The sequence below is a fragment of the Jaculus jaculus genome, chromosome 1 (assembly GCF_020740685.1).
Source record: "Jaculus jaculus isolate mJacJac1 chromosome 1, mJacJac1.mat.Y.cur, whole genome shotgun sequence".
Taxonomy (NCBI): Eukaryota; Metazoa; Chordata; class Mammalia; order Rodentia; family Dipodidae; genus Jaculus; species Jaculus jaculus.
Genome location: NC_059102.1, coordinates 31,905,017 through 31,932,761, shown reverse-complemented (window position 1 = coordinate 31,932,761; position 27,745 = coordinate 31,905,017). Strand labels below are relative to the sequence as shown.

The 27,745-nt window shown below is 44.7% G+C and overlaps 2 protein-coding genes across 2 annotated transcripts in view; both read left to right on the top strand.

Annotated features, from left to right (window-relative positions):
* Positions 1 to 3,787: 3,787 nt before the first annotated feature.
* LOC123459827 (protein mago nashi homolog) lies at positions 3,788 to 5,159 on the top strand. Its single transcript, XM_045146640.1, has 3 exons — positions 3,788 to 3,847; positions 4,591 to 4,708; positions 4,861 to 5,159. Exons 1-3 carry the CDS (start codon positions 3,788 to 3,790, stop codon positions 5,157 to 5,159), a joined length of 477 nt encoding a protein of 158 aa, XP_045002575.1.
* A 5,738-nt stretch (positions 5,160 to 10,897) lies between these two features.
* The window catches only part of As3mt (arsenite methyltransferase), a 35,982-nt gene continuing 19,134 nt past the window's right edge, over positions 10,898 to 27,745 (top strand). The window contains exons 1-7 of the mRNA XM_045161359.1: positions 10,898 to 10,940; positions 11,277 to 11,317; positions 11,576 to 11,703; positions 13,096 to 13,246; positions 14,173 to 14,309; positions 18,670 to 18,739; positions 25,079 to 25,160. Coding sequence (XP_045017294.1) covers position 10,940; positions 11,277 to 11,317; positions 11,576 to 11,703; positions 13,096 to 13,246; positions 14,173 to 14,309; positions 18,670 to 18,739; positions 25,079 to 25,160 — 610 coding nt within the window. The 5' untranslated portion in view covers positions 10,898 to 10,939. The remainder of the gene's footprint in view (positions 10,941 to 11,276; positions 11,318 to 11,575; positions 11,704 to 13,095; positions 13,247 to 14,172; positions 14,310 to 18,669; positions 18,740 to 25,078; positions 25,161 to 27,745) is intronic.

The window sequence follows — 27,745 nt, the reverse complement described above, 5'->3', positions numbered from 1 at the left end:
TAGGGTCTCACTCTAGCCCGGGCTGACATAAAACTCACTCTGTATTCTCAGGGTGGCCTCGAACTCACAGTGATCCTCCTATCTCTGTCTCCCGAGTGCTGGTATTAGATTAAAGGCTTGCACCACCACACCTGGCTGATTAGTACTTTTAAAGGATATTTTCTTCTTGTGGTCAGTCATTCTGGGAGTAATTTCATTTAATGGTCACAAAATGATGCTGGGTCATATCTGTTGTTTCTATGCTGTAGCAAATTCTTCAGTGAAAGCTGCCAGCTGCAGCTTCTTGCCTTGACCTGCATTCCTCAGGCTCCGTTCTTGTTGGGACTCTTGATTAAGAGACCTTGGTTCGTTTTGTAACTTGCTTAATTATCAGCAAATTCACTTACATGATGTTATTGTTAAATGTAAAGGAAGTTGAATTGCTGTAAAAGATTGTGGGATAGGGTTGTGCCTCAATGAAAACCTTAATGCTTATAGTCATTTACCTATGTCCATTGGATCCATCTTGTTAAGTAACATTACTGTTATCAGACAAGGTCTATCTTTCTGTCCTTCCTTTTTTTCTTTCCTTTCCTTACTTTTTTTTTTTTTAATATCTTGTGATGCTAGGGATCAAACCCAGGGCCTTGGCTTATATTAGACAAGTGTTCTAACCACTGAGAACTATGTTCCTTTAAAATCATAATTATCTATGGTCAACCCTGAATTTAAGTTTAAAAAATGGGACTCTGTTCTATTCTAGGATAGTTCTTCATTTACTAATTCATTTGCTAGTTGACAAAAAGCTCATAAAAATAGCATCATATGATATCAGAAAGGAAGTAATCCCAGCACTTGGGAGGCAGAGGTAGGAGGACTGCCATGAGTTCGAGGCCACCCTGAGACTCCATAGTGAATTCCAGGTCAGCCTGGGCTACAGTGAGACTCTACCTCGAAAAACCAAAAGAAAAGAATAATAAAAAATAAATCTTAAAAAAATTACAACTTTTGTAGTAAGGCTGGATATGGTAGCACACAACTGCAATCCCAGCTACTCGGGAGGAAGCCTAGGCAAGAGTGAGACCACTATGCAAAAAAAAAAAAAAAAAAGTTAGGGATGAGAATGGAAATAATATTTAAAGGAGCATATAGTTAAAATTTGGGAAGAAATTTAAAAAAGTAAAAAATGAGCACAAATGACCAAAATTAGTATATAAAATCATTAATTAGTTGTTACAGATTAAATAGATGAAGTATTGTCAGCTCAACCATAAAAGTGTAAAACAGGGCTGGAGAAATGGCTTAGCAGTTAAGGTGCTTGACTGCAAAACCTAAGGACCCATGTTGGACTCTCCAGATCCCACATAAGCCAGATGCACAAGGTTAGGCAAGCACGCAAGGTTGCCCATTTGTACAAGGTAGCGCTCATGTCTGGAGTTTGATTATAGTGGCTGATGGCCCTGGCGCACTAATTCTCTCTCTCTCTTGGTTTCTCATAGCTCTCTAACTCTCATAAAAATGTACAAAATAATAGATGTATTAAATATGAGTTATATAAAAGGAAAAGAGTTATCTTTCAGCTTGATGCCAAAAATTTGACTAATGTAAAATGTCATGCCAAGCGTGTTGGTGCATGCCTTTAATCCCAGCACAAAGGAGGCAGAGAGAGGTGGGTTGCCCTGAGTTTGGAGCCACCCTAAGACTACATAGTGAATTCCAGGTCATCCTGAGCTAGAGTGAGACTCTACCTCCAAAAACAAAAACAAACAAAAAAAAGTATGGTTTCTTGTAAGGATATGACATTGCAAAACTGATATTTAAAAGATAAATTCCGATTGGTTATGAGAAATAATAAAATGTTAAGAATAACCAATTTGCAAATTTGTAAATGGTATTTGCAAGGGTTAGGGTTGTGGCTAATTGGTAGAGTGCTCACCTAGCATGCGTGAAACCCTGGGTTCAATCCTCAGCACTACATAAACTGGGTTTAGTGGTTCCTAACTGTAATCCTAGTATTGGGGAGTTCAAGGTCATCCTCTGCTACACAGTGAGTTGAAGCCAGCTTGAGTTGCATGATATTTTTTTAAAATTTTTTGTCTATTTTTATTTATGATTTGAGAGTGATAGAGAGAAAGAGACAGAGAGAGAGAGAGAGAGAGAGAGAGAGAGAGAGAGAATGGCCACACCAGGGCCTCCAGCCACTGCAAAAAAACTTCTAGGTACATGCGTCATCTTGTGCATCTGGCTTATGTGGGTCCTGAGGAATTGAGCCTCAAATGGGGGTCCTTAGGCTTCACAGGCAAGTGCTTAACCACTAAGCCATCTCTCCAGCCCAAGAGACTTTTTTTTTTAAGGGGGCATTTGCTTGTGATAGTGCACCTGTGTGTTTCCAAACTGTCAAAGAACAAGTCCTCTCCATATATACTGCTAAAATTTCAAAAATAATTAACACACTAATCCATTTGCTAAAGAAAATGTGATTTTTTAAAAGCTAGGCATGGTGGTACACACCTTTAATCCCAGCACTCGAGAGGCAGAGGTAGGAGGATTGTTGTGAGTTTGAGGCCACCTTGAGACTACACACTGAATTCCAAGTCAACCTGAGCTAGAGTGAGAAAATCCACCCCCCAAAAAGAAAGAAAATGTGATCTTTACTTCAAAAAATAAAAAGCACAATGATGTAACAGAATTTAGGTGAAGCATATTTATGGATTTTAATGCAAAAATCCTAAGTAAATTCTCTAAAAATTGGATAGAGAAATATTTTGAAGAATTAATCTAGTAAATCCAGAGTCATAAAATTTATATAGTAGCCACAAAATACATGTCATTAATAAAATTAAAACCGGGCTGGAGAGATGGCTTAGCGGTTAAGCGCTTGCCTGTGAAGCCTAAGGACCCCGGTTCGCGGCTCGGTTCCCCAGGTCCCACGTTAGCCAGATGCACAAGGGGGCGCACGCGTCTGGAGTTCGTTTGCAGAGGCTGGAAGCCCTGGCGCGCTCATTCTCTCTCTCTCCCTCTATCTGTCTTTCTCTCTGTGTCTGTCACTCTCAAATAAATAAATTTAAAAAAAAAATAAATAAAATAAAATTAAAACCTTCTATCACTGCAGTGTACACCAAAAGGTACTTAAGCTCAACTATTTCAAATAAAACTTAAAGGAAAAAACTCTTTCTAGCCAGGCATGATGGCACACATCTTTAATCTCAGCACTTGGGAGGCAGAGGGAGGAGTTCGAGGCTAGTCTGGAATTACAGGGTCCTAGAACTTCAGAATATTAGAGTCTTAGCTGCAATGAATTTCTGGCCTCATGTTTTATACAGGCAGGAAGATGAAGTGGTCAGTCTTTTGACTATTAATCTAACTTCCTGTTACTTCTTAGAAGTAGAAACAATTTGCCTAGAGAGATGGCTCAGCAGTTAAAGTACTTGCTTGCAAAGCTTGCCAGCTCGGGTTTGATTTCCCTAGTACCCACGTAAAGCCAGATGCACAAAGTGGCACGTGAATCTGGAATTCATGTGCAGTGACAGGAGGCCTGGTGTGCCTTTGTGCGTGCTCGCTCTCTCTCTCTCTCTCCCCCTCCCTCCTTCCATGCAAATAAATAAATAAAACATAAGTAGAAACAAATGAGTCACCTGCCATCTCTAGTCTTTGGAGATGCCTCAGTGGGTAAAAGTGCTCGCTGCTCAAGCAGAACAACCTGGATTCACATCTCCAGAGCCCACAGAAAGCCAGATGCAATAGTGTTGCCATGTGTATGTGATCCCAGCATTCTGACAGCAAGTCAGGAAGAGGAGACCTGAGAATCATGGCAAACTCACGGTCCCGCTGGCCTGGTGTGCTCAGCACTGGCCTGGTGTGCTCAGCGGTAACCAATAGGAAATTGTCTCAACAAGGTGGAAGTGGAGGACCAATACTCGAGATTGCCATCAGACTTACACACACACACACACACACACACACACACACTGAGAGAAAGAAAAGGGAAGATCTTGGAAGTAGTTGAAACAAACCAGTTAGCCCTGCTGCTGTGTCTCTGGGGTCATCTAAATTCTGCTCGCTGCCTTCACCGTTTAGGGAAAATTTGGCTGCTTTTGAAAGCTGTTTCTTGAACATGGTTTGGGATACGTAACCAAAATCTACCTTTCTGGAACATCTCCCAGTAACCAGATCAGCAATTTCCCAAGTGGAATGTATGTACAGACCGCCTTTGGAGGTAAGGGGAGAAAACAAAAAATTCTGCATATGTTCATTTATTAATCTTAAGTAGACCAGGTGTGATGGCACATGCCTATAATTCCAGCACTTGATTTTTTTTTTTTGGTGGGGGGGTTGAGGTAGGGTCTCACTCTAGCGCAGGGCAGGCTGACCTGGAATTCACTACGTAGTCTCAGGGTGGCCTTGAACTCATGGCGATCCTCATAGTCTGCCTCCCTAGTGCTGGGATTAAAGGCGTGCACCACCATGCCCATCTATTCCAGCACTTTGGAGGCTAAGGTAGGAGGATCATCGAGGCCAGCCTGCACCAGAGTTCTTACTGCTTCAAAAAAACTAGAGCAGGTATGGCCTGTTGGGAGGCATTGACTGGTATTTGACGAGCCATGGAGAAAGACTTATCTGTATTACTACATGGGTCACAAAGGCAAATTGGGCCAAGAGTTCCTGGAGTCTGATGGGAAATTGAGATATGCCAAAAACAGCAATTACAAAAATGATGTCATGAAGCCGGGCGTGGTGGCTCACGCCTTTAATCCCAGCACTTGGGAAGCAGAGATGGGGGATCGCTGTGAATTCGAGACCACCCTGAGACTACATAGTTAATTCCAGGTCAGCCTGGACCAGAGTGAGAGCCTACCTCAAAAAACAAAACAAAACAAAAAGCCATGATCGGAAAAGAGGCTTACCTACATAAAAGTGTGATGGAAGAACTAACGAGAATAATTGACGGCAGTGAAGTTACCAAGGAAGATGATGCTTTGTTGCCTCCTCCAGACCGAGTAGACCGGCAGGAGCTTGAAATCGTCATGGAAGCCGAACACGTTTCTCTCACAACAACAAAAACTGGCTCCCTTATTGATGTTAATCAGTCCAAGGATCCAGGAGGCTTACGAAGATTTTACTACTTTGTCCAGGATCTGAAGTGTTCAAGTTCAAAACAGGTCAAGATCAAAACAATCTAGAAATATATTGTGGACATGAGGGGGCAGAGTAGTGGTTTTAAGTTCCTATGATCAGGAAATTTTTGTGTATATTGGGGCAGGTTTTTTTTGTTTATTTATTAACAATGAATGATTGTCTTTAATAAATGTGATAAACTCCAACTTAAAAAAACAGAGCAGGGCATGGTGGCACATACCTTTAATCCCAGCACTTGAGAGGCAGAGGTAGGAGGATCACCATGAGCTCGAGGCCACCCTGAGACTACGTAGTGAATTCCAGGTCAGCCTGGGCTAGAGAGCAAGACCCTACCTCAAAAAAGAAAAAAAAAAGGGGGGGGCAGCGGTCAGGGCACTTGCCTGCCTGATACTTGCCTGATGACCCAAGTCCAATTCCCCAGAACCCACATAAGCCAGATGCACAAGGTGGCACATGCATCTGGAGTTCATTTGCAGTGGCTAGCGGCCTTGATGTGTCTATTCTCTCTCTCTCTCTGTTTGTTTCTACTTGCAACTAAATAAAAATACTTAAAAAATTAAAGAAAAAAATGGTCAAGTATGGTAGTGCACATCTTCAATCCCAGCACTTGGGAGGCAGAGGAAGGAGGATCGTTGAGTATGAGGGCACCCTAAGACTATATAGTGAATTCCACATCAGCCTGGGCTAAAGCAAGACCCTATCTTGAAAAATCAAAATAAATAATAATAATAAATTAACAAAAAAGTTTTGCTAATGTTTAAAGCTTTATATAAGAGCTCTAATCTGAAGTATATAATATACAGATATTTAGTATTTAGTATGTGTGCCATTTAGTAGAGATAGTAGAAGTTAAAGAACAAAACCAAAATATAAAACAAAAACCGGGCGTGTGGCGCACGCCTTTAATCCCAGCACTCGGGAGGCAGAGGTAGGAGGATTGCCATGAGTTCGAGGCTACCCTGAGACTACACAGTGAATTCTAGGTCAGCCTGAGCTAGAGTGAGACCCTACCTCGAACCCCACCCCTCAAAAAAAAAAAGAGAAGAAAAAAGAAGTTTATGTCACAACAATAGAAAACAAGGGCTAGAGGTGTAGCTAGTGGTCAGCACACATGAGACCCAGGGATCAATCTGAAATATCATTAAACAATCCTAAACCAAAACCAAACGTGGCCGAGGCCCTGACTAGTCAGGATGATTGATGGTCACATTCTGGGCTCCAATCAGCTTCAGTGTAACAAATACCACGAGAGAAGAGTAGCAGTGACTCAGCTCAAATTGAAGGTAGTTAAGTGGGTTTAGGGATTAGTAAATAATTCTTGTGAATAAATCGCAGACTGTTGCAGTCCGGTTCGCATTGCTGGTAGAAATCACCCAACCAAGAGCAGCTTCTGGGAAAAAGAGGTTTATTTGGCTTACAGGCTCGAGGGGAAGCTCCACGATGGCAGGGGAAAACGATGGCATGAGCAGAGGGTGGACATCACCCCCTGGCCAACAGAAGATGGACCACAGCAACAGGAGGGTGTGCCAAACACTGGCATGGGGAAACTGGCTATAAAGCCCATAAGCCCGCCCCCAACAATACACTCCCTGCAGGAGGCATTAATTCCCAAATATCCATCAGCTGGGAACCTAGCATTCAGAACACCTAGGTTTATGGGGGACACCTGAATCAAACCACCACACAGACTGAAAATAATATAATAAAACAACTATAAGTGAAAATCATAGCATTCTCTTCCTTCTTCTCTTAAATGGGATTGAAACAGTAGTCGCTTGGCTAAAGGATCTCAATGTGTTTTGAAAGCTAATAGTCAAGAATATTTTAGCCAGGTGTGGTGGCACATGCCTTTAATCCCAGCATTTGGGAGGCAAAGGTAGGAGGATCACTGTGAGTTTGAGGCCACCCTGAGAATACAGAGTGAATTTCAGGTCAGTCTGGACTAGAGTGAGACCCCCCCTACCTTGAAAAACCAAAAAAAAAAAAAAAAAAAAAAGTTTCCACCATGATGTGATTGCTAAAAATCCAAGTGTTAGTTCCATAAAAACAGCAGTTTGTACACCTTAATAGTTGGAAGTGTTCCAGTCTGCAAAAATATTCCAAGGGTTGTTTCTATGAGTTTGCTAACAGTTTAAAAATGGGACTGGAGAGATGGCTCAGTGGTTAAAATGGTTGCCTGCAAAGCCTAACAACCTGGGTTCGATTTCCTACCTCCCACGTAAAGCCGGATGCACAAAGTGGCACATGAATTTGGAGCCCACTTGCAGCAGCTAGAGGCCCTGGCGTACCCATTCTTCTGTCTCTCTTCTTTCTTGCAAATAATAAATACAAATATTTTTTAAAGTTAAAATTATTTTAATATTCAGGACTCAAAAAATGGCTTTGCAGTTAAGTGCACAGGCATGAGGATCTTGGGGAGCTCGAGACTAAGTCTGAGTCCCCAGAACCCGTGTGAAGAGCTGTACATGGCCATGCACGTTTGTAACCCCAGTCATGTGAGGAGCGAGGCAGAGAATCCCCAAGGCTCTTTGTTGCAGTCCAGTTCGCATTGCTGGTAGAAATCACCCAACAAGTGTAGCTTCTGGGAAAAAGAGATTTATTTTGGCTTGCAGGCTCGAGGGGAAGCTTCACGATGGCAGGGGAAAACGATGGCATGAGCAGAGGGTGGACATCACCCCCTGGCCGACAGAAGGTGGACCACAGCAACAGGAGGGTGTGCCAAACACTGGCATGGGGAACCTGGCTATAAAGCCCTTAAGCCCGCCCCCAACAATACACTCCCTCCAGGAGGCGTTAATTCCCAAATCTCCATCACCTGGGAACCTAGCATTCAGAACACCTAAGTTTATGGGGGACACCTGAGTCAAACCACCACACTCTTTAAACATGGCAAGCTCTGGTATCAATAAGAGATTCCATTTCGGGCTGGAGAGATGGCTTAGCGGTTAAGCGCTTGCCTGTGAAGCCTAAGGACCCCGGTTCGAGGCTCGGTTCCCCAGGTCCCACGTTAGCCAGATGCACAAGGGGGCGCACGCGTCTGGAGTTCGTTTGCAGAGGCTGGAAGCCCTGGCACGCCCATTCTCTCTCTCTCCCTTTATCTGTCTTTCTCTCTGTGTCTGTCGCTCTCAAATAAATAAATAAATAATTAAAAAAAATATTAAAAAAAAAAAAAAAGATTCCATTTCATGGAATAACAGTTGGTTGCGCAATGGAAAGGAACATCCAATGTTCTCTTCCGGCCTGTGCAGACAGACACATGGAGTGCAGCACCAGTACATACATGTGCATACGTGACACAGACACACATGCAAAAACAAATTCACCACCTTCAATTCACTTTTTTGGGGGGTTTGGGTTCAAAGTAGGGTTTCGCTGTAGCCCAGGCTGACCTGGAATTCACTATGTAGTCTCAGGGTGGCCTTGAACTCATGGCAATCCTCCTACCTCTGCCTCCCCAGTGCTGGGATTAAAGGCCTGCGCCACCACGTCCAGCAAAGTTGTTTTTTTTGTCTTTTTGGATTTCCAATTCATGTTCAATAACTAGTTGACCACAAAGACGATGGAAGTTTACTAGTGGATTTCAACAAATCATTTGTGTTATTGCCAAATGAGATTGGAAAATGGGGGTAATTTAGTAAGAGTCTGCTTCCTCCATTTACCCATCCTTTCACTTAGACCTCCCTATCTCCTTCCTGTGTTCTTTAAAAATCATTTACTTATTTGAGGGAGAAGAGAGAGTAAGTATGGGTGCACCAGGGCCTGTTGCCACTGCAAATGAATTCCAGATGAATGTGCCACATCGTGTGCCTGGCCTTATGTGGGTACTGGGGAACTGAACCTGAGAAGGCAGGCTTTGCAAGGAAGCACCTTTAGCCACTGAGCCATCTTGCCAGCCCCTCCTTCCTGTCTTGATGAGTAGCAATGCTTGTTATAATCACAAAAGTAAGAACAAATGTAATGGTGGAAGAAAAAAATCAAAAGATTACTTTCTGGCGCTGGGGAGATGGCTTAGCAGTTAAGGCACTTGTCTGCAAAGGCAAAAGATCCTACTTCGATTCTCCAGGACCCACGTAAGCCAGATGCACACAGGGGAGCATGCATCTGGAGTTCATTTGCAGGGAGGGGCTGGAGGCCTTGACACGCCCATTCTTTCATTCTCTACCTCTTTCTCTCAAATAAATAAATAAATATATTAATAAAAATTTACTTTCTGCAAGGTAAAGTGACCATACCTGGAAAGTAGTTAAGAACTAAGCAAAAACGGGGCTGGAGAGATAGCTTAGCGGTTAAAGCATTTGCCTGCAAAGCCAAAGGACCCAGGTTTGTTTCTCCAGGACCCATGTAAGCTAGATGCATAAGATGACACATGCATTTGGAGTTCATTTGCAGTGGCTAGAAGACCTGGTGCACACCCATTTCTCTCTATCTACCTCTTTCTCTGTCTTGCAAACAAATAAATGAATAAATAATAATAATAATTTTTTTAAAAAAATTGACCAAAAGTGATTACAGGTGAAAATTAGTTTAGTAAATGTCGCTTTCCTAAATACACATCAAGCAGCCAGGCTACATACTGTACAAGTCTATCTACCTGTCTTTATGTGGGTATTGGGGATTTGAACCCGCCTCATCAAGCTTCGCAAGCAAGTGCCTTTAACCACTGAGCTATCTCTCCAGGTCTAGTCCATCTATCTATAGGACATTCTGGCAAACGAAAGCTACAGGGAGAGAGCAGATCTGTGGCTTCCTAGGAGCAGGGGAGGGAGGAAGGAATTCATTAAGAGAGGGGAGCACACATTCCCTGTCTTTGAACCTGCTTACCCTTGGTCACTGCCTGTTTCTGTTTCTCAGGTTCACAGATCTATGCACTAATGAAAGGTGAAATATATATATTATTTAGAAGCAGAGAGAGAGAGAGAGAGAGAGAGAGAGAGAGAGAGAGAGAGAGAGAGGCGAGAGAATAGGTGCAGTAGAGCCTCCAGCTGCTGCAAAGGAACTCCAGGTGTATACACCATTTTGTGCCTCTGGCTTTACGTGGGTCCTGGGGAATCCAACGCCGGCCATTGGGCTTTGTAGGCAAGTGCCTTAACCATTGAGCCATCTTTCCAGCAGAAAGATGAATTTTACTCCAATGTCGATCTCAAACCTGGCTGTAAAACAGATTTTAGAGAAGGTGATTTCATTCCCAAAAGGTGGAAAGTCATATATGTGGATGTTCATTTAAGGCAGAATACAAAATTAATAAGTGAAACTTAATAGTGGGTCAATAAAAGAAACTGTGAATTAACAAAAATATCTCAGCTGGGCGTGGTGGCGCATGCCTTTAATCCCAGCACTTGGGAAGCAGAGGTAGGAGGATCACCGTGAGTTCAAGGCCAGCCTGAGACTACATAGTGAATTCCAGGTCAGCCTGGGCTAAAGCGAGACCCTCGAAAAAAAATATATATTTATATCATGTTTTTTGTTTGTTTGTTTGTTTTTGGTTTTTCAAGGTAGGGTCTCACTCTAGCCCAGGCTGACCTGGAATTCACTGTGGAGTCTCAGGGTGGCCTCGAACTCACGGCGATCCTCCTACCTCTGCCTCCCGAGTGCTGGGATTAAGGGCGTGCACCACCACACCCGGCAATATCATATATATATATATATACATATATATATATGGTTAGGTAGAACAAAAATACAAGCTGACAGTGGGCTCAACCTGCTGCACTGCCAACGGGGCCAGGGGCTGGAAGCCGCGGGCGCTTCCTGCAGCCGCGGACCCGGCGGGGTGCTTCCGGGGCGGGGCCTCTGCGCTGAACCCCGGGAACCCGGAGACTGAGACAGTGAGTGTGCGCCCCTCGCTTTTGGAGCAGTCCCCTTCTAAACTTTGCTTCCTGGGCAGCTCCCTTCCCCTGACCCTGGATTTCCTGGGCAGATCCCCTTCCCCTGACTCCTGCCATCAGGTCAGATGCCCTTGCCCCGTCCCTGTCCCAGGCCACCAGGTCAGAGGCCCTTTGCCTGACCCTGGGTTTCCCGGCCAGGCCTCGGGAGCTTCCTCGTCCCTCCCTGGGAGCAGATGGCCAGAGGAGGCCTTGGTCCATCCCGTCGCTGCCCTCCCGTCCCCTTAGACCTTTCCTCAGGTGGCCCTTTCAGCTCCCTCTCCTTCTCCCTCTTGTTAGTGGCTGCTCCCCGAGACGCCGAGATCCGGAAGGACGTGCAGGTAGGTCCTGCAATGGCCTACAAGACCCTTAGCTATCTATCTATGTGCAAGCTCCAGTTCTATAGAAGGGCCATGGACACTGTCTCCTGGCCCCAGGACCCCCAGAGTGGAGGCAGGGCTGAGCCTGGGCTTACATTGCGGGGAGCCAAGGTGAGAGATGGAGCTGCGATGCGGGGTTGCTGCTGGCTGTGGCGTTCCCTGCTGACTGCGCCAACTCTCTCTCCCCGCTGCGCTCGCTCTCCTCGGCTGCTGAGTCAGGACTACTACGGGCAGGTGCTGAAGACCTCTGCGGACCTCCAGACCAACGCCTGTGTCACCCCAGACACCCCGGTCCCCGAGCACATACGACAAGCCCTGAGGAATGTACATGAAGAAGTTACCGCGAGGTGGGGTGTGCTGTGCTGCCCCCCCCCCCCAATCCCCCAATGAAGTCCCCTGACTGCAGTTTTCTCACATGATAGGGTTACTGGTCACTGACCATTACCAGGCCATCCTCACTGTCAGGAAAAAGTTTAGAGGCGAGTTTGAAATAAAGAAGAAAACAGGAATGACTTATTAGAGGCGAGTCCGTAGAGGGACACTTGGCATTTCAGCAGTCCTGGGATTCTGGGACTACGAGGTGGTACCTTAGTTTTTTTTTGTTTTTTGTTTTTTGCCCTGGCTGAGGAGTGGGCTTTTTTTTTTTTTTTTTTAAATCTAAAGGTAGCAGAAAGAAAGAGGGAGGAAGATTGAGGGGATGGTAGAAGCAAGCTTCTTTCTTTGGAGAGAATGGACAGGTGTCCAGCTTCTCCGGAGGTCACAAGTCAACAGGGTGCTTTCTTTGAAAATAGCCAGGGTGGTTTTGTGATCTCCGGACAGACTCCTTGGCTCTGGGAGTTACCTGCTGAGTCCTTGCTCCCTCCTTCCCTCACCTCCATGTCTGTTGTAAAACTCCCAACGCTCAGGCCTGAGGATCTATCTGCTTAACATACCCTCCAGTGACACTCTCCATCCCATAAGCATTGCACTCCTTGGACCTAACTTTACACTGAAGATTGCTCACGGTGGGGATCTTCTTTCCTAACCAGCCATAGCTCCCTCTGACCTTTTCCTTCCTCGTCATGGCATTGCCTGCCCATCCAGCAGTTACCAGTGTGGAATGCCTTCCCTGACCTTTCAACACCCCCCCCTCCACCCCCGCTCCGCCACACCTCACTGAGGTCTTACCCACTTCACAAAGTCTTCTCTAATCCCGGAGCACCACCTTCCCCAAAACACAGAGCCCTAGGCACAGTTTGTCAGTAAATCATGGGCAAGGTTTCTTATGCTTGCGTTTTGCTTTTCTAGTTCCACAGGGGATAGAACTTTCCCTCAACAGTTGGCACAGTTCCAAGCCTGAATTACTTAGCAGCTAATGTCCACATGTGATTTGTTGGACAAATGGCTGAGCTGCCTTATTGGTCTTAGTAACTGGGACAGCAGTTCGGTGGTTCCAGCCTGAGAGACTGAATAGAAATATGAATGGGTGGTGGACATGAGGAGAGTGGGAAGTATATATAAGATTTAGTATTATTGCTGGGCGTGGTGGCACACACCTATCATCCCTGCACTCGGGAGGCAGAGGTTGGAGGATCGCCATGAGTTCTAGGCCACGCTGAGACTACATAGTGAATTCCAGGTCATCCTGAGCTAGAGTGAGACCCTGCCTCAAACTGCCCCCCCCCAAAAAAATACCAAAGATTTAGTATTTCCATTTTCTAGTTTCTATGGGAAAAAATAAGTAGTTTTCTGTTTCTCAGGTATTATGGCTGCGGTCTGGTTATCCCCGAGTGTCTGGAGAATTGCTGGATTTTGGATCTGGGTAGTGGAAGTGGCCGAGATTGCTATGTTCTTAGTCAGCTGGTCGGTGAGAAGGGTCATGTCACCGGAATAGACATGACTGAGAGCCAGGTAAGGTCAAGATTTGGAGGACAAGAACAAAGAGTTTTCCAAATCAGGCAGGATGACGCACGCCTTTAATCCCAGCCCTCTGGAGGCAGAGGTAGGAGGATCGCCGTGAGTTGGAGGCCACCCTGAGACTACAGAGTGAATTTCAGGTCAGCCTGGGCTAGACTGAGACCCTACCTTGAAAAAAGGAAAAAGTTTTCCAGTGCATTCTTTAAGTATGTATTTGTTTATCTGTATATATGTGGCATGTGTGATGTAGGCATGCGTGTGTGTGCAGAGGTGGAGATCAGAGCACGCCACGTGTCTGCCTCTATCCGCACATCGTCTTAAGACAGGCCTCTCTGAACCTGGAGCTGAAGTTTCCATGACTACTGGCGTTTCTCTGGTTTTTATTCTCCACAGGACTGGGTCTCGAACCCTCATGTTCAAGGGGCAAACGCATTTAATCTCTGAGCCATCTCCCTAGCCCCAGACAGTGGGTTCTCTGAGTTGAAATTGTTTCCATTGTGACGGGTGAAGAGAATTTGAGAAGGCTACTATTTAGCCATGGTCATTTATGTCATGTCTGCCTCTAATGCTTGTTGACCTAGAAGCAGAGAACTGTGAGGTGCCTCTGTGAGAACGCAAGTCAGAGGTTTTAATTTGATAGATAAGTGTCCTGATAACCCAGTGGAGCTTTATGTCCACCTTTGGTCATCTGTCCTGAAAGAGTTTATCACCGGATGAGAGGTTTGTACAAACAAGACTCACGTAGTAGAGAGTTTATGCCCTAGCCTGTAATATATCTTATATGTCCTAGGAATCTCATATATCTGCCCACAGTAGCCTAAGGGAAGCATATGCCATTAGCAGTAGGACAGTTTGTAGGGAAAAGGTATAGATTTGGAAAAACATGTTGATTTGTTATATCTATATTTTTCTTTCTCCAGGTGGAAGTGGCTAAAAACCATCTTCACTACCACATGGAAAAATTTGGCTTCCAGACATCCAATGTGACTTTTCTTCATGGCTGCATTGAGAGGCTGGCAGAGGCTGGAATCCAGAATGAGAGCTATGATATTGTTGTGTAAGGCTACAGCCTCTCAGTTATGAGTGAAGTCTGTTTCCTTTAAAATATGTGTGTGTGTGTGTGTGTGTGTGTGTGTGTGTGTGTGTATTTGCAAAGAGAGAAAGTGTATGGGTGTACCAGGGCCTCTTGCAGCTATATATGAACTCCAGATACATGGGTCATTTTGTACTCTAGCTTTATATGGGCACTGGGGAATTGAACCCAGGTCAGCAGGCTTTGCAAGCAAATGCCTTTAACCACTGAGCCATTTCACCAGCTCTCTGTTTCCTTTCATTTATTTATTTATTTATTTATGTATTTTTGAGGTTAGGGTCTCACTGTAGCTCAGGCTGATCTGGAATTCACTATATAGTATCAGGCTGGCCTTGAACTCACAGCAATCCTCCTACCTTTGTCTCCTGAGTGCTGGGATTAAAGCCATGAGCTACCACGCCTGGGTCTATGTTTTGTTTTGTTATTCAAGGTAGGGTATCACTCTGGTCCAGGCTGACCTGGAATTCACTATGTAGTCTCAGGGTGGCCTCAAACTCACGGCGATCCTCCTACCTCTGCCTCCCAAGTGCTGGGATTAAAGGCGTGCGCCACCATGCCTGGATATATATATATATATTTTTAATACACAAATACTACCATGTTTTACTGAATTAACTCTCATTTAGGGAGCCGAACTAAACTTAGCATGCCTGCGTAAAAGAAGGGAGCTGATGAGAGCTGCTCGTAGTTCCTTAGCAGCAGAACACACTAGCCCGAGAGAGAATTTACTTTGGACCAAACTACAAACCACCGGGGCTGGAAACGCAAGCCAAACCGGTGAGGATTCCTAGAACACATATTGACCTGCTATCTCTGTAGACCTGTTACCTGCATAGATTCATGGGTTGTTCCACTAGGAACTCATTCTGAGAAATGCATTCAGGCAACTTTTCCTTATTGTGCAAAAATCATTGAATATATTTAGCCAAACCTTGATGATAGAAATCACCACACACTTAATATATAGAATGGCCTGTGGTCTTAGGGCATGATGAACAGAACAGCATGAGATTCAATCAAACACAAGAAAAGATAATGCAATTCAGAAATGAAGTAAACACGGGGGATGCGTGAGGCTGTTGCCAGCAGAACTTGACAGGCTGTTTTATAGTACTTTTCCTGAGTGGGAAGCGTGCGCTGCAAAATAGTGATGAAAGCATTGTCAGTAAGGAGCCAGGAACGGCGTTTGTTATAATCAACCACCTTGCCCCGTGCATCATTAGATGGGCGCTGTACCTTTCTTTTTTAAAAAATATTTTAAAAATTTATTTCTTTTCTTTATTTCAGAAGGAGGGGAGGTAGATAAAGAATGGGTGCACCAGGGCCCCTAGCCACTATAAAAGAACTCCAGACACATGCACCTTGTGCAGCTGACTTTAAGTGGGTATTAGGGAATCGAACCTGGGTCCTTTGGCTTTGCCAGCTAGCGTCCTAGCTGCTAAGCCATCTCTCCAGCCCCTGTGCACCACCTTTCTACACCTGGCAGCATGCTGACGCCTGCATTACCACGGACACTATGCTTCAGTGTGCCCCGGGCCATGCTGTGACTAGGGGACATACTCTGCTCAAATGTTGCATGACTCATGACAGCATTGTTTTCGTGGCAAATTATACGATTTTGTGTTGGCTATTTCCCCGGGTTTGTCATGAAGAAGTCATGCCCAGGATCCCTGTACCCAGCTGGTACTTCAGTGGCCACACTATGCCTGGAGTTACTGAGAAAGACTAAACCCACAGGAGTTGGTCAGAGTACTGACAGTCCTCCTTAGAAAGTCCAGCAAGATGCTGAGTGTGGTGGCGCACGCCTTTAATCCCAGCACTTGGGAGGCAGAGGTAGGAGGATCGCTGAGATTTCAAGGCCACCCTGAGACTACATAGTGAATTCCAGGTCAGCCTGAGCCAGAGTGAGACCCTACCTCGAACCCCCCCACCCAAAAAAAAGAGAGAGAGAATTAGCTGGGTGTGGTGGTGCACGCCTTTAATTCCAGCACTTGGGAGGCAGAGGTAGGAGGATCACTGTGAGTTTGAGACCAGCCTGAGACTACAGAGTGAGTTCCAGATCAGCCTGGGCTAGAGTGAGACCCTATCTCGAAAAAAAAAAAAAAAAAAAGTCCAGGAAACTGAAAGTCCTCAAGTGGGTGGATGCAGTCAAGCTAGCCAGGCATCAGCAGCTTGCTCCCTATGATGAGGACTCGCCCTCTACGCGAGCTGCTTCCACAGTATTGTACATGGGATGGGGCTGAGGTCTATGGAGGATACTGGAGAGGGCTGGAGAGATGGCTTAGCGGTTAAGCGCTTGCCTGTGAAGCCTAAGGACCCCGGTTCGAGGCTCGGTTCCCCAGGTCCCACGTTAGCCAGATGCACAAGGGGGCGCACGCGTCTGGAGTTCGTTTGCAGAGGCTGGAAGCCCTGGCTCGCCCATTCTCTCTCTCTCCCTCTATCTGTCTTTCTCTCTGTGTCTGTCGCTCTCAAATAAATAAATTAATTAATTAAAAAAAAAAAAGATACTGGAGAAACCTCATGCCCAGCCACTTTAGTGGCGGCTCCAGGAGTGTGACCTGCTGGCAACTCTAAGCCCTGAAGGGGCTAAAAATGATGGAAAAAGAACCAAGATGGGGACAGTAAGTTGACAATTTAGGGACAGAGAGATCTGGATAGAATTGCCAGACAGATGGCAGCTGCCAACAAAAAAGTATTAAGATAAAGAGTACTGGGTCAAGAAATTGCCTCATTCATTAAAACAAAGCCATTATGGCCAAGTGGAAGCATTAGGAAAGCCGCCTTTGGGGAACTTTGCCTGTTTACATGCAGCATGTGATCCCAGGTTTCATGCCTGGTGAGTATCAGGACAGAAACAGATAAGGATCATGCCTCAGGGCTGGAGAGATGGTTTAGTTGTTAAGGCACTTGCCAAAGAACCCAGGTTCTGTTCCCCAGCACCCACGTAAGCCAGATGCATAAGGTGGCACATGTGTCTGGAGTTCGTTTGCAGGGCTAGAGGCCCTGGTCTGCACATTCTCTCTCTATCTGCTTCTTTCTCTCTCTCAAGTAAATAAATTAAATTTAAAGAAAAAAGAAAAATCATGCCTCATTTTTTTTCCTGCAAATTCTTACATTCTTTTTTTATTATTATTCATTTATTTATTTTGGGTTTTTCAAATTAGGGTCTCACTCTAGCCCAGGCTGACCTGGAACTCACTGTGTAGTCTCAGGCTGATCTTGAACTCATGGCAGTCCTCCTACCTCTGCCTCCCAAGTGCTGGGATTAAAGACGTGCGCCATCATGCCTGGCTTTTTTTTTTTTTTTTTTTCCGAGGTAGGGTCTCACTCTTGCTCAGGCTGACCTGGAATTCACTATAGAGTCTCAGGGTGGCCTTGAACTCGTGCCTCCCTAGTGCTGGCATTAAAGGCATGTGCCACCATGCCTGGTCTTTTTTTTTTTTTTAATTTTTTTTGTTATTTTTATTTATTTATTTGAGAGCAATAGACAGAGAGAGAAAGAGGCAGATAGAGAGAGGGAGAGAGAATGGGTGTGCCAGGGCCTCCAGCCATTGCAAACGAACTCCAGACGCATGTGCCCCCTTGTGCATCTGGCTAACGTGGGTCCTGGGGAATCAAGCCTCGATCCGGGGTCCTTAGGCTTCACAGGCAAGCGCTTAACCGCTAAGCCATCTCTCTAGCCCTTTATTTATTTATTTTTTTTTAATGAGAGAGAGTGAGAGCCAGAGAGAGAGAATTAGCACACCAGGGCCTTCAGCCACTGCAACCAAACTCCAGATGCACGCACCATCTTGTACGCTTGTGTCACCTTGTGCATCTGGATTCTGTGGGATCTGGAGCATCGAACATGGGTTCTTCAGCTTCACAGGCAAGCACCTTAACTGCTAAGCCATCTCTCTAGCCCAATTCTTACATTCTCACTTGTTAACCGTTTACTGAAACAACTTGTTTTCATCCCTTCTTTCCTTCTTTCCTTCCTTCCTACCTTTATGTTTTTCTTTCTTCTTCTTTTTCTTCTAAGTGGTCTCACTCTAGCCCACGCTGACCTGGATCTCACTCTGTAGTCCCAGGCTGGCCTTGAACTCACAGTGCTCCTTTCTATCTCAGCCTCCCGAGAGCTGGGACTAAAGCTGTGTCCCACATGTCCTGCAGTTTACTGAAACCTTAAACACTCTGTCCATCTCCCTTATCCTGGGAAGTTGAGTGTGGGGGAAGAGATGAGAGAATCAGGAAGAATGGGGGGGGGAGGAGTCACCTTTTAGGCACTAAAAGGATTTGAGTCTTTAACATCTGCTTTTTCTTGTTTTGTTTTTATTCTTTTAAGATCAAATTGTGTTATTAACCTGGCCCCTGATAAACAAGAAGTGTTGCGGGAGGCATTTCGAGTGCTGAAGGTGAGGGGGGAGAAATGATTTTGGGCATCAGTGAGGGCTGATGGGATCAAGCACGCTCTTGTCTTGCGTTAAAGCGTTAATTATGTTGTTTATTATTACTATTACTATTATTATTATTCTTTTGAGGTAGGGCCTCACTTTAGCCCAGGCTGACTTGGAATTCATTATGTAGTCTCAGGGTGGCCTCAAACTCATAGTGATCCTCATACCTCTGCCTCCCAAGTGCTGGGATTAAAGGCATGTGCCACCTTACTCAGCTATTTTTATTATTTGTTTGTTTGCTTGTTTGTTTATGAGAGAGAAAGAGAAAGAGTCAGATAGAAAGAGAATGGGCACGCTAGGGCTACCAGCCACAATGCAAATGCAATGCAAGTGAACTCCAGACGCATGTGCCCCCTTGTGCAGCTGGCTTACGTGGGTCCTGTGGAATCAAATCTAGGTCCTTTGTCTATGCAAGTAAGTACCTTAACTGCTAAGCCATGTCTCCAGCCTTTTTCATTTTTAAAAATATTTTATTGTTTATTTGCATGGGGAAAGAGAAAGAGAGAATGGGTATACACCAGGACCTCCAGCCACTGCAAGCAGACTCTAGATGCATGTACCACTATACTGGGGAACTGAATCCAGGTCTTTAGGCTTTGCAAGCAAGTTCCTCTAACTGCTGAGCCATCTCTTCAACCCAAACTCAAATTATTTTATTTTCTTCCCCAAATTCAAAAGGAGCAAACAGGGCAAGATGTTGTGTGTCTGTAATCCTAACATTTGGGATGTAGAGGCAGAAAGATGAAGGGTTTGGCTACATGGTGAATCTGAGGCCACCAGCCTGCCCACATGGCATCCTGCCTAAAACGAAAAATGGGCTGGGAAGCCGGGCATGGTGGTGCACGCCTTTAATCCCAGCACTTGGGAGGTAGAGGTAAGAGGATCATCGTGAGTTTGAGGCCACCCTGAGACTACATAGTGAATTCCAGGTCAGCCTGGACAAGAGTGAAACCCTATCTCAAAAAACTAAATAAAAAGAAATAAAAAGGGTGGGCTGCGGAGATGGCTCAGTGGTCAAGTACTTGCTTGCAAAGCCTGGTGGCCCAGCACCCATGTGAAGCCTGAGGCACAAAATGGCACATGGCTCTAGAGTCCCTTTGCAGTGGCAAGAGGCCCTGTTGTGTCAATTCACACGCACACTCTCTCTCTCCTTGCAAATAAATAAATAAATAATAGACAAACAGGTAAGTAAATCAGTTTAAAACAAAAAGCCAAAAGGAGTGGCAGGAAGTCAAATAGGTGGCTTCTTGTTTCTCTCGGTTCCTGATTGTCACTAAGAGTCGACATGTGCGTCTTATTAACTGTCTCTCCTCCTGCCTGCTGCTCTGCTTGGCCCTAGAGTAATATCTGCAAGGCTGAAGGACCTCTTGGAATCACCATGAAAGGCTGCCTCAAACATGCTATGAACAAGGGTATCCCTCAGAGCCACTTTTTTTTTTTAGATTTTTTTTTTAAATTTATTTATTTGAGAGCGACAGACACAGAGAGAAAGACAGATAGAGGGAGAGAGAGAGAATGGGCGCGCCAGGGCTTCCAGCCTCTGCAAACGAACTCCAGACGCGTGCGCCCCCTTGTGCATCTGGCTAACGTGGGACCTGGGGAACCGAGCCTCGAACCGGGGTCCTTAGGCTTCACAGGCAAGTGCTTAACCGCTAAGCCATCTCTCCAGCCCTCAGAGCCACTTTTTATTGGCCAGGATTTCAGATCTTTGGGAAGTTTTTTTTTTTTTTTTTTTTTTTTTTTTTTTTTTTTGAGGTAGGCTCTTACTCTGGTCCAGGCTGATCTGGAATTCACTATGTCGTCTCAGGGTGGCCTCGAACCCATGGTGATCTCTGTCTCCCCAGTGCTGGGATTAAAGGTGGTACCACCACTCTCAGTTTGGGAAGTTGTTTTTTTTTTTTAAATAATGTTTCTTTCTAAAAATTATCATTATTATTTTATTTATGTATTTATTTGGGAGAGAAAGAGGAGAGAGAGAATGGGCATGCCAGGGCCTCTAGCCACAGCAAATGAACTTGAGATGCATGTGCCACCTTGTGCAGCAGGTTTACATGGGTCCTGGGGAATTGAACCTGGGTCCTTTAGCTTTTTGCAGGCAACTGTTTTAACTGGTAAGTCATCCCTCCAGCTCCGGAAGTTTTAAGAAGATGGTTCAAACCTTTGCTTGAATGCCTTTTTTCCCCCCTCAAAAAATAATTTATTGGGCTGGAGAGATGGCTTAGCGGCTAAGCACTTGCCTGTGAAGCCTAATGACTCCGGTTCGAGCAAGGGGGCGCACGCGTCTGGAGTTCGTTTGCAGAGGCTGGAAGCCCTGGCGCGCCCATTCTCTCTCTCTCTCTGTCTCTTTTTCTCTGTTTCACTCTCAAATGAATAAATAAATTTTTAAAAATCTTTAAAAAATAATTTATTTGTAAGCAGAGAGATATAGACAGGAGGGTGAGTATGGGCACCCCACGGCCTGTAGCTACTGCAATCAAACAGATGCATATACCACTTTGTGCATCTGGCTTATGTGGGTCCTGGGGAATCAAACCCAGTTTTTAGGCTTTGCAGCAAGCTCCTTAACCACTGAGCCATCTCTCCATCCCTGAATGTCTTTAAAAAAAAATATTTTATTAGTTTATTTATCTGAGAGAGAGAGAATGGGCATGCCAGGGCCTTCAGCCACTGCAAATGAACTCCAGACGCATGTGTCCCCTTGTGCATTGGGCTTATGTAGGCCCTGGGGAATCTAACTAGGGTCTTTAGGCCTCGCAGGCAAATGCCTTAACTGCTAAGCCATCTCTCCAGCCCCCTGAATGTCTTTCTGTAGGAAAATTTGCAGGAGCTATACAGACTTCCTGTGTATCATAGAGTCTGCCTTTTTGTACTAGAAAGGAAAGCATTCTGATATTTGAGGGTCTGGGGGTATAGTTCAATAGCAGAATGTGTGACTAGCATGCATAAGGTTCGAAGGTTCCTTAAACACTGCAATAAATAAATAAATAAATAAATAAATAAATAAATAAAAGGATTTTTAATCTTGGCCCTAGAAGGACTGAGGTGGGAGAATCACTATGAGTTCAGGCTGGGCTACAGGTGAGTTCCAGGTCAGCCTGGGCTAGAGTGAGGCCCTGCCTCAAGGAAAAAAAAAAAAAAAAAAAGGTTTTGAGTTTTGGTTTATAGGACTGTCACAGAGCTCAAATAAAAATATCTATATGAAAAAAAATATCTATATGGGGCTGGAGAGACTGCTTAGTGGTCAAGGTGCTTGCCTGCAAAGCCTAAGGACCCAGTTTCGATTCCCCAGGACCCACATAAGCCAGATGCACAAGGTGGCACATGTGTCTGGAGCTGGTTTGCAGGGGCTGGAAGCCCTGGCACACCCATTCTTTCTATCTCCCCCCCCCCTCAAATAGATAAATAAATAAAATATTGGAAAAATATCTACATGGCAAAAACAAAACAAAACAACAACAGCAGCAAGAACCTCTAAGTAGGGCATGGTGGCACATGCATCTAATCTCAGCACTTGGGAGGCAGAGGTTTGAAGATCTCTGTGAGTTTGAGGCCAGCCTGGGAATACAGAGTGAGTTCCAAGTCAGCCTGGGCTAGAGTGAGACCCTACCAATAAAAAAACAGAAACCATAGGGCTGGAGAGATGGCTTAGCAGTTAAGGTGTTTGCCTGAGAAGCCAAAGGACCAAAGTTCGATTCCCCAGGACCCACATAAGCCAGATGCACAAGGGCCACATGCATCTGGAGTTAGTTTGCAGTGGCTACAGGTCTTGGCATGCCTATTCTCTCTTTGTCTATCTGTCTTCTATCTCTCTTGCTCTGTGCTCGCAAAGAAATTTTTAAACAATTAAAAAAAAAACAGTAACAACAACAAAAAATTTACATGGGTCTGAGGGGATGGTTCAGCAGGTAAGAGTGCTTTCATGCCAGCCTGAGGACCTGATTTGCACTGAGTTCAACTCCCCAGCACACACACAGATAGCTGGGTATGGTCACACACACCTGTAACCCCAGTCCTGTGGGGAAACAAAAAAATCCCAGAAAGTTGCTGGGGCTCGCTAGTTAGCCAGTATGAACCCCTCTAAAAAAAAAAATGACAGCTCTGTGTTCAGTGAGAGAGTCCATTTCAAGGAAAAATGAGGACGTGTGATGGAGGAGGACAACCACTGTTCTGCTGGGGCCTCTGGACATGAACGAGACGTGCATCTGCACACATGTGAATACACCACACACACACCACATACTATATACACACAGGCAAAAAGTGTTGGGCTGGAGAGATGGCTTAGCGGTTAAGCGCTTGCCTGTGAAGCCTAAGGACCCTGGTTCGAGGCTCGGTTCCCCAGGTCCCACGTTAGCCAGATGCACAAGGGGGCGCACGCGTCTGGAGTTCGTTTGCAGAGGCTGGAAGCCCTGGCGCGCCCATCCTCTCTCTCCCTCTATCTGTCTTTCTCTCTGTGTCTGTCGCTCTCAAATGAATAAATAAATAAATTTTAAAAAATAAATAAAAATAAAAAGTGTAGAAGTTATTTTTAATGTCCCTGTTAGTATGCCCTCCCCCTTTAGCTGTCTCATGTAGCTTTGTAGCTGAAGATGACCTTAAAGTTCAGATCCTCCTGCCTTCGCCTCTTGAGTGCTGCTGGAGATGGACCCCAGGGTGTCACGCATTCTAGGCACACACTCTGCCAACTGAGCTACGTGCCTAGGCCCAGTAGTATTTCTGTGGACCGGCTCTCTACCCTCAAGCTATTGAAATTAGTTAAAACAAATTTCTTTTTTTTTTTTTTGGTTTTTTCGAGGTAAGGTCTCACTCTAGCCCAGGCTGACCTGGAATTCACTATGGAGTCTCAGGGTGGCCTCGAACTCACAGCAATCCTCCTACCTCTGCCTCCCGAGTGCTGGGATTAAAGGTGTGCGCCACCACGCCCAGCTCAAAACAAATTTCTGATGACACATTTACCTTAGATCTTAAGGATAGTATTTGTTTTTATTTTTTTTTTAAATTATTTTAGAGAGAGGAAAGAGAATTGGCACGCCAGGATCTCAGCCACTGCAATTAAACTCCAGACACTTGCACTACCTACTGGGCGTGTGCAACCTGGCGCTTGGCTTCACCTCGTCTGGCTTATGTGGGATCTGGAGAATAGAACATGGGTCCTTAGGCTTTGCAGGCAAGCGCCTTAACCACTAAGCCATCTCTCCAGCCCAAGGATAGTGTTTTAAAAATAGGATGTATAACAATATTAGAAAAAGTTATTTAATTTTCAAGGGGAAAGTCTGTTGGTACTGTTCATGTCTTCTATTATTTAGCCACCTGGGACTGTGTTCTGTTAGGACTGGTTAAAAATTTAGACAACCTAAATATATTTAGGAGAGTGGTATTCTTTCTTTCTTTCTTTATTTTTGTCTATGTTTTCTTTCTTTCTTTCTTTCTTTCTTTTTTTTTTTTTTTTTTTTTTGGTAGGGGCTGACCTGAAACTGACTCTAATCACAGGCTGTCCTCAAATGCACAATGATCCGCCTACCTCTGTCTCCCAAGTGTTGGGATTAAAGGTGTACACTACCATGCCTGGCTTCTTTCATTTTTTTACTAGCATATATTATGTTTTGTTTTTGTTTTTACGAGGTAGGGTTTCACTGTAGCTCAGGCTGTCCTAGAATTAACTATGTAGTCTCAGGGTGGCCTCGAACTTACGGCGATTCTCCTACCTCCGCCTCCCGAGTGCTGGGATTAAAGGCGTGCACCGCCATACCCAGCTACTAACATATATTATCTTGTTTTGTTTTGTCTTGAGGCAGAGTCTCACTCTAGCTCAGGTTGACCTGGAATTCACGATGTAGTCTCAGGGTGGCCTCGAACTCATGGTGGTCCTCCTACCTTTGCCTCCCGAGTGCTGGGATCAAAGGCGTACACCACCATGCCTGGCTAGTATATATTATTGATACAAAACAGTAGGCTTCATCACAGCATTTTTCACAGATGTATAATACGTCCATTCTTCCTTCATCCCCTCGGGTGCCCCATCCCCCCACCATAATCTCACTTCTTTCTGAGTCTTAGAACACGATTTTATTACCCGTTGGATAGGGCACAAACACCCAAGCTACAACACTTCCTGTCCCTTGGTTATCGATTGTAATGAGGGAGGCAGCTGTTTCTTGTTCAAAGGTCGGCTTGGTCAATGTCATCTCAGACACTTACAGGAACTTTTGAAACTGATCTCGTGCCCTCATCCCTATCTTTTTTGTCTGGGACCAATGTAATCTTTAACCTTGCTTAGACTCTACTGCTCTGTTTCAGCTTGGCGGGGAGCTATATTTCAGTGACGTCTATGCTAGCCTTGAATTGCCAGAAGAAATCAAGACACACAAGGTTTTATGGGGTAGGTGTTCTTGCTTTGTTCTTTTTTTTTTTTTTTTTTTTTTGGTTGTTTCGTTTTGGTTTTTGAGGTAGGGTCTTACTCTGGCCCAAGCTGACCTGGAATTCACTATGGAGTCTCAGGCTGCCCTCGAACTCACGGCGATCCTCCTACCTCTGCCTCCAGAGTGCTGGGATTAAAGGAAAGCGCCACCACGCCCGGCCTGCTTTGTTCATTTATTAGGAACATGGTTTCTTACAGGCAGAGCTCCATCCAGCTAGTGAGCCAGGGTGAGGCTGTTGGATGGGTGGCCACACAGATAAGGTCGAATTTCTACTCTACCCCTGTCACTTGAAAGTGTTGTTATGATCATGGACCATTTAATTAATCTCTATAAGTTACTGTTTTTCAACTTGTAAAATGAAAACAATACAGTTTCATTTATAGCACTGTTTTTAAGATTTAATGGGATAATAAATATTCCTTTATCGTCATTTTAAGAATCTCTTGACGCTGAGAAAGATAGATGCATGCTTGTAGTCAGCCTAATTATAAAACTGTAATTTTTAAAAACAGTTTTGTTTGTTTATTTATTTGAGAGTGACAGAGGGAGAGAGAGAGAGAGAGAGAGAGAGAGAGAGAGGGCATCAGGACCTCCAGCCACTGCAAATAAACTCTAGACACATGCGTCCTCTTGTGTATGTGGCTTACATGAGTCCTAGGGAATCGAACTGGCATCCTTAGGCTTCACAGGCAACCGCTTAACCACTAAGCCATCTCTTCAGCCCTAAAATTGTAATTTTATAAGCTGGGTATAGTGGCATATCAACTGTGATGCCAGCACTCAGGAGCTGGAAGCAAGCGTATCATTGAATGTTCAAGTGGGTCTAGACTACATGGTGAGATCCTGTCTCCGAAAAAAGTTCTGACTTTTCAAATAGACTATGCTAACTTTTTCTTATATACAATAATAAATGGAGAGTATTAAAAAGCAGGAAAAATACCAAAAATTATATTTCCTAAGCCTAAATATTTAAAAATAGTTTTACTTATTTGCATGTGTGTGTGTGCATGTGTGTGTTTGTGCGCATGCACATGCATGTCTTTTACATACAAAGGAATGCCAGATATATGCATCACTTCTTGTGTCTGGCTTTACATGAGTCCTGAGGAATTTAACCTGAGCTGGTAGGCTTTGCTGAGCCTCCATCTCAGCCCCAGACTAAACATTTTAAAAATATAGTATTAGGGCTGGGTGTGGTGGTGCACGCCTTTAATCCCAGGACTCAGGAGGCTGAGTTATGAGGATCACCATGAGTTCGAGGACACCCTGGGACTAATAGTGAGGTCCGCCTGGGCTAGAGCAAAACCCTACCTCAAGAAACAAATGAACAAACAAACAAATAGTCTTAGGGCTGGAGCAATTGTGTTGCAGTCAGGTTCACATAGCTGGCAGAAATCACCAGACCAAGAGCAGCTTGTGGAGAAAAGGTTTATTTTGGCTTACAGACTCAAGGTGCAGCTCCATGAAGGCGGCGGGAAATGATAGCATGAGCAGAGGGTGGACATCACCTCCTGGCCAACATCAGATAGACAATAGGAACAGGAGAGTGTGCCAAACACTGACAGGGGAAACTGGCTATAACACCCATAAGCCTGCCCCCCGCAACAATACACTGTCTCCAGGAGGCGTTAATTCCCAAATCGCTATCAGCTGGGAACCTAGCATTCAGAACACCTGTGTATAGAGGCCACATGAATCAAACCACCACATTCCACCCTGGCCTCCATAAATTGATAACTGTACATGATGTAAAATGCAATGCATTCATCCAACTTCAAAAGTCCCCATAGAAGAGAAAGGAAGGGAGGAGGGTACTTAATTGGTTGGTATTGTATATATGTAAGTACAATGATTGAGATGGGGAGGTAATATGATGAAGAATGGAATTTCAAAGGGGAAAGTGTCGGGGGGGGGGGGAGGGAGGGTATTACCATGGGATTTTTTTTATAATCATGGAAAATGTTAATAAAAATTAAATTAAAAAAAGTCCCCATAGTTTTTATCAATCCCAATGATATTCAAAAATCCCATAATCCAAAGTCTTTTAACTGAGCCATAATACCAAAAATAACCTCCAAAAACCTATAGTGGCACAGAATAAACACTCACACTGCAAAAGATGGCATTGGGCATAGCAAAGAAATATTCAACCAATACAAGATTTAAACAGGGCAAACATCAAAGTCTGTATCCCCAAGTCCAACAGCTAGTCAGTGACAAATCTTCCAAGTTCAATAATTCTAACCAGCAACAAGTCTCTGGCATTCCAATTCCGCCCCTCCAGCTAGGCTACTCACAGTCCTGGAAAACTTCATTCAGGGCCGGCAGCTCTCCTTAGCAGCCATCTCATGGTCCCAGCATCTCCACTGGGTCTCCGCTGCAACTCACAGTTAATCCTCACCATTCCACTGGGTCTCCATGCAAACCTGCTTCACACTGCCAATGTCCATTTCCAAAACACATGACCATGTTGCATTTCTTTTTTATTTATTTATTTATTTATTTATTTGAGAGCGATAGACACAGAGAGAAAGACAGATAGAGG

Coding starts and splice junctions, on each gene's coding strand:
- LOC123459827 (XM_045146640.1), top strand. CDS start 3,788: ATGGCAAACTCACGGTCCCGCTGGCCTGGTGTGCTCAGCACTGGCCTG. Junction 3,848..4,590: donor CTGGCCTGGTGTGCTCAGCG/GTAACCAATAGG, acceptor CCATGGAGAAAG/ACTTATCTGTATTACTACAT. Junction 4,709..4,860: donor AAATGATGTCATGAAGCCGG/GCGTGGTGGCTC, acceptor CAAAACAAAAAG/CCATGATCGGAAAAGAGGCT.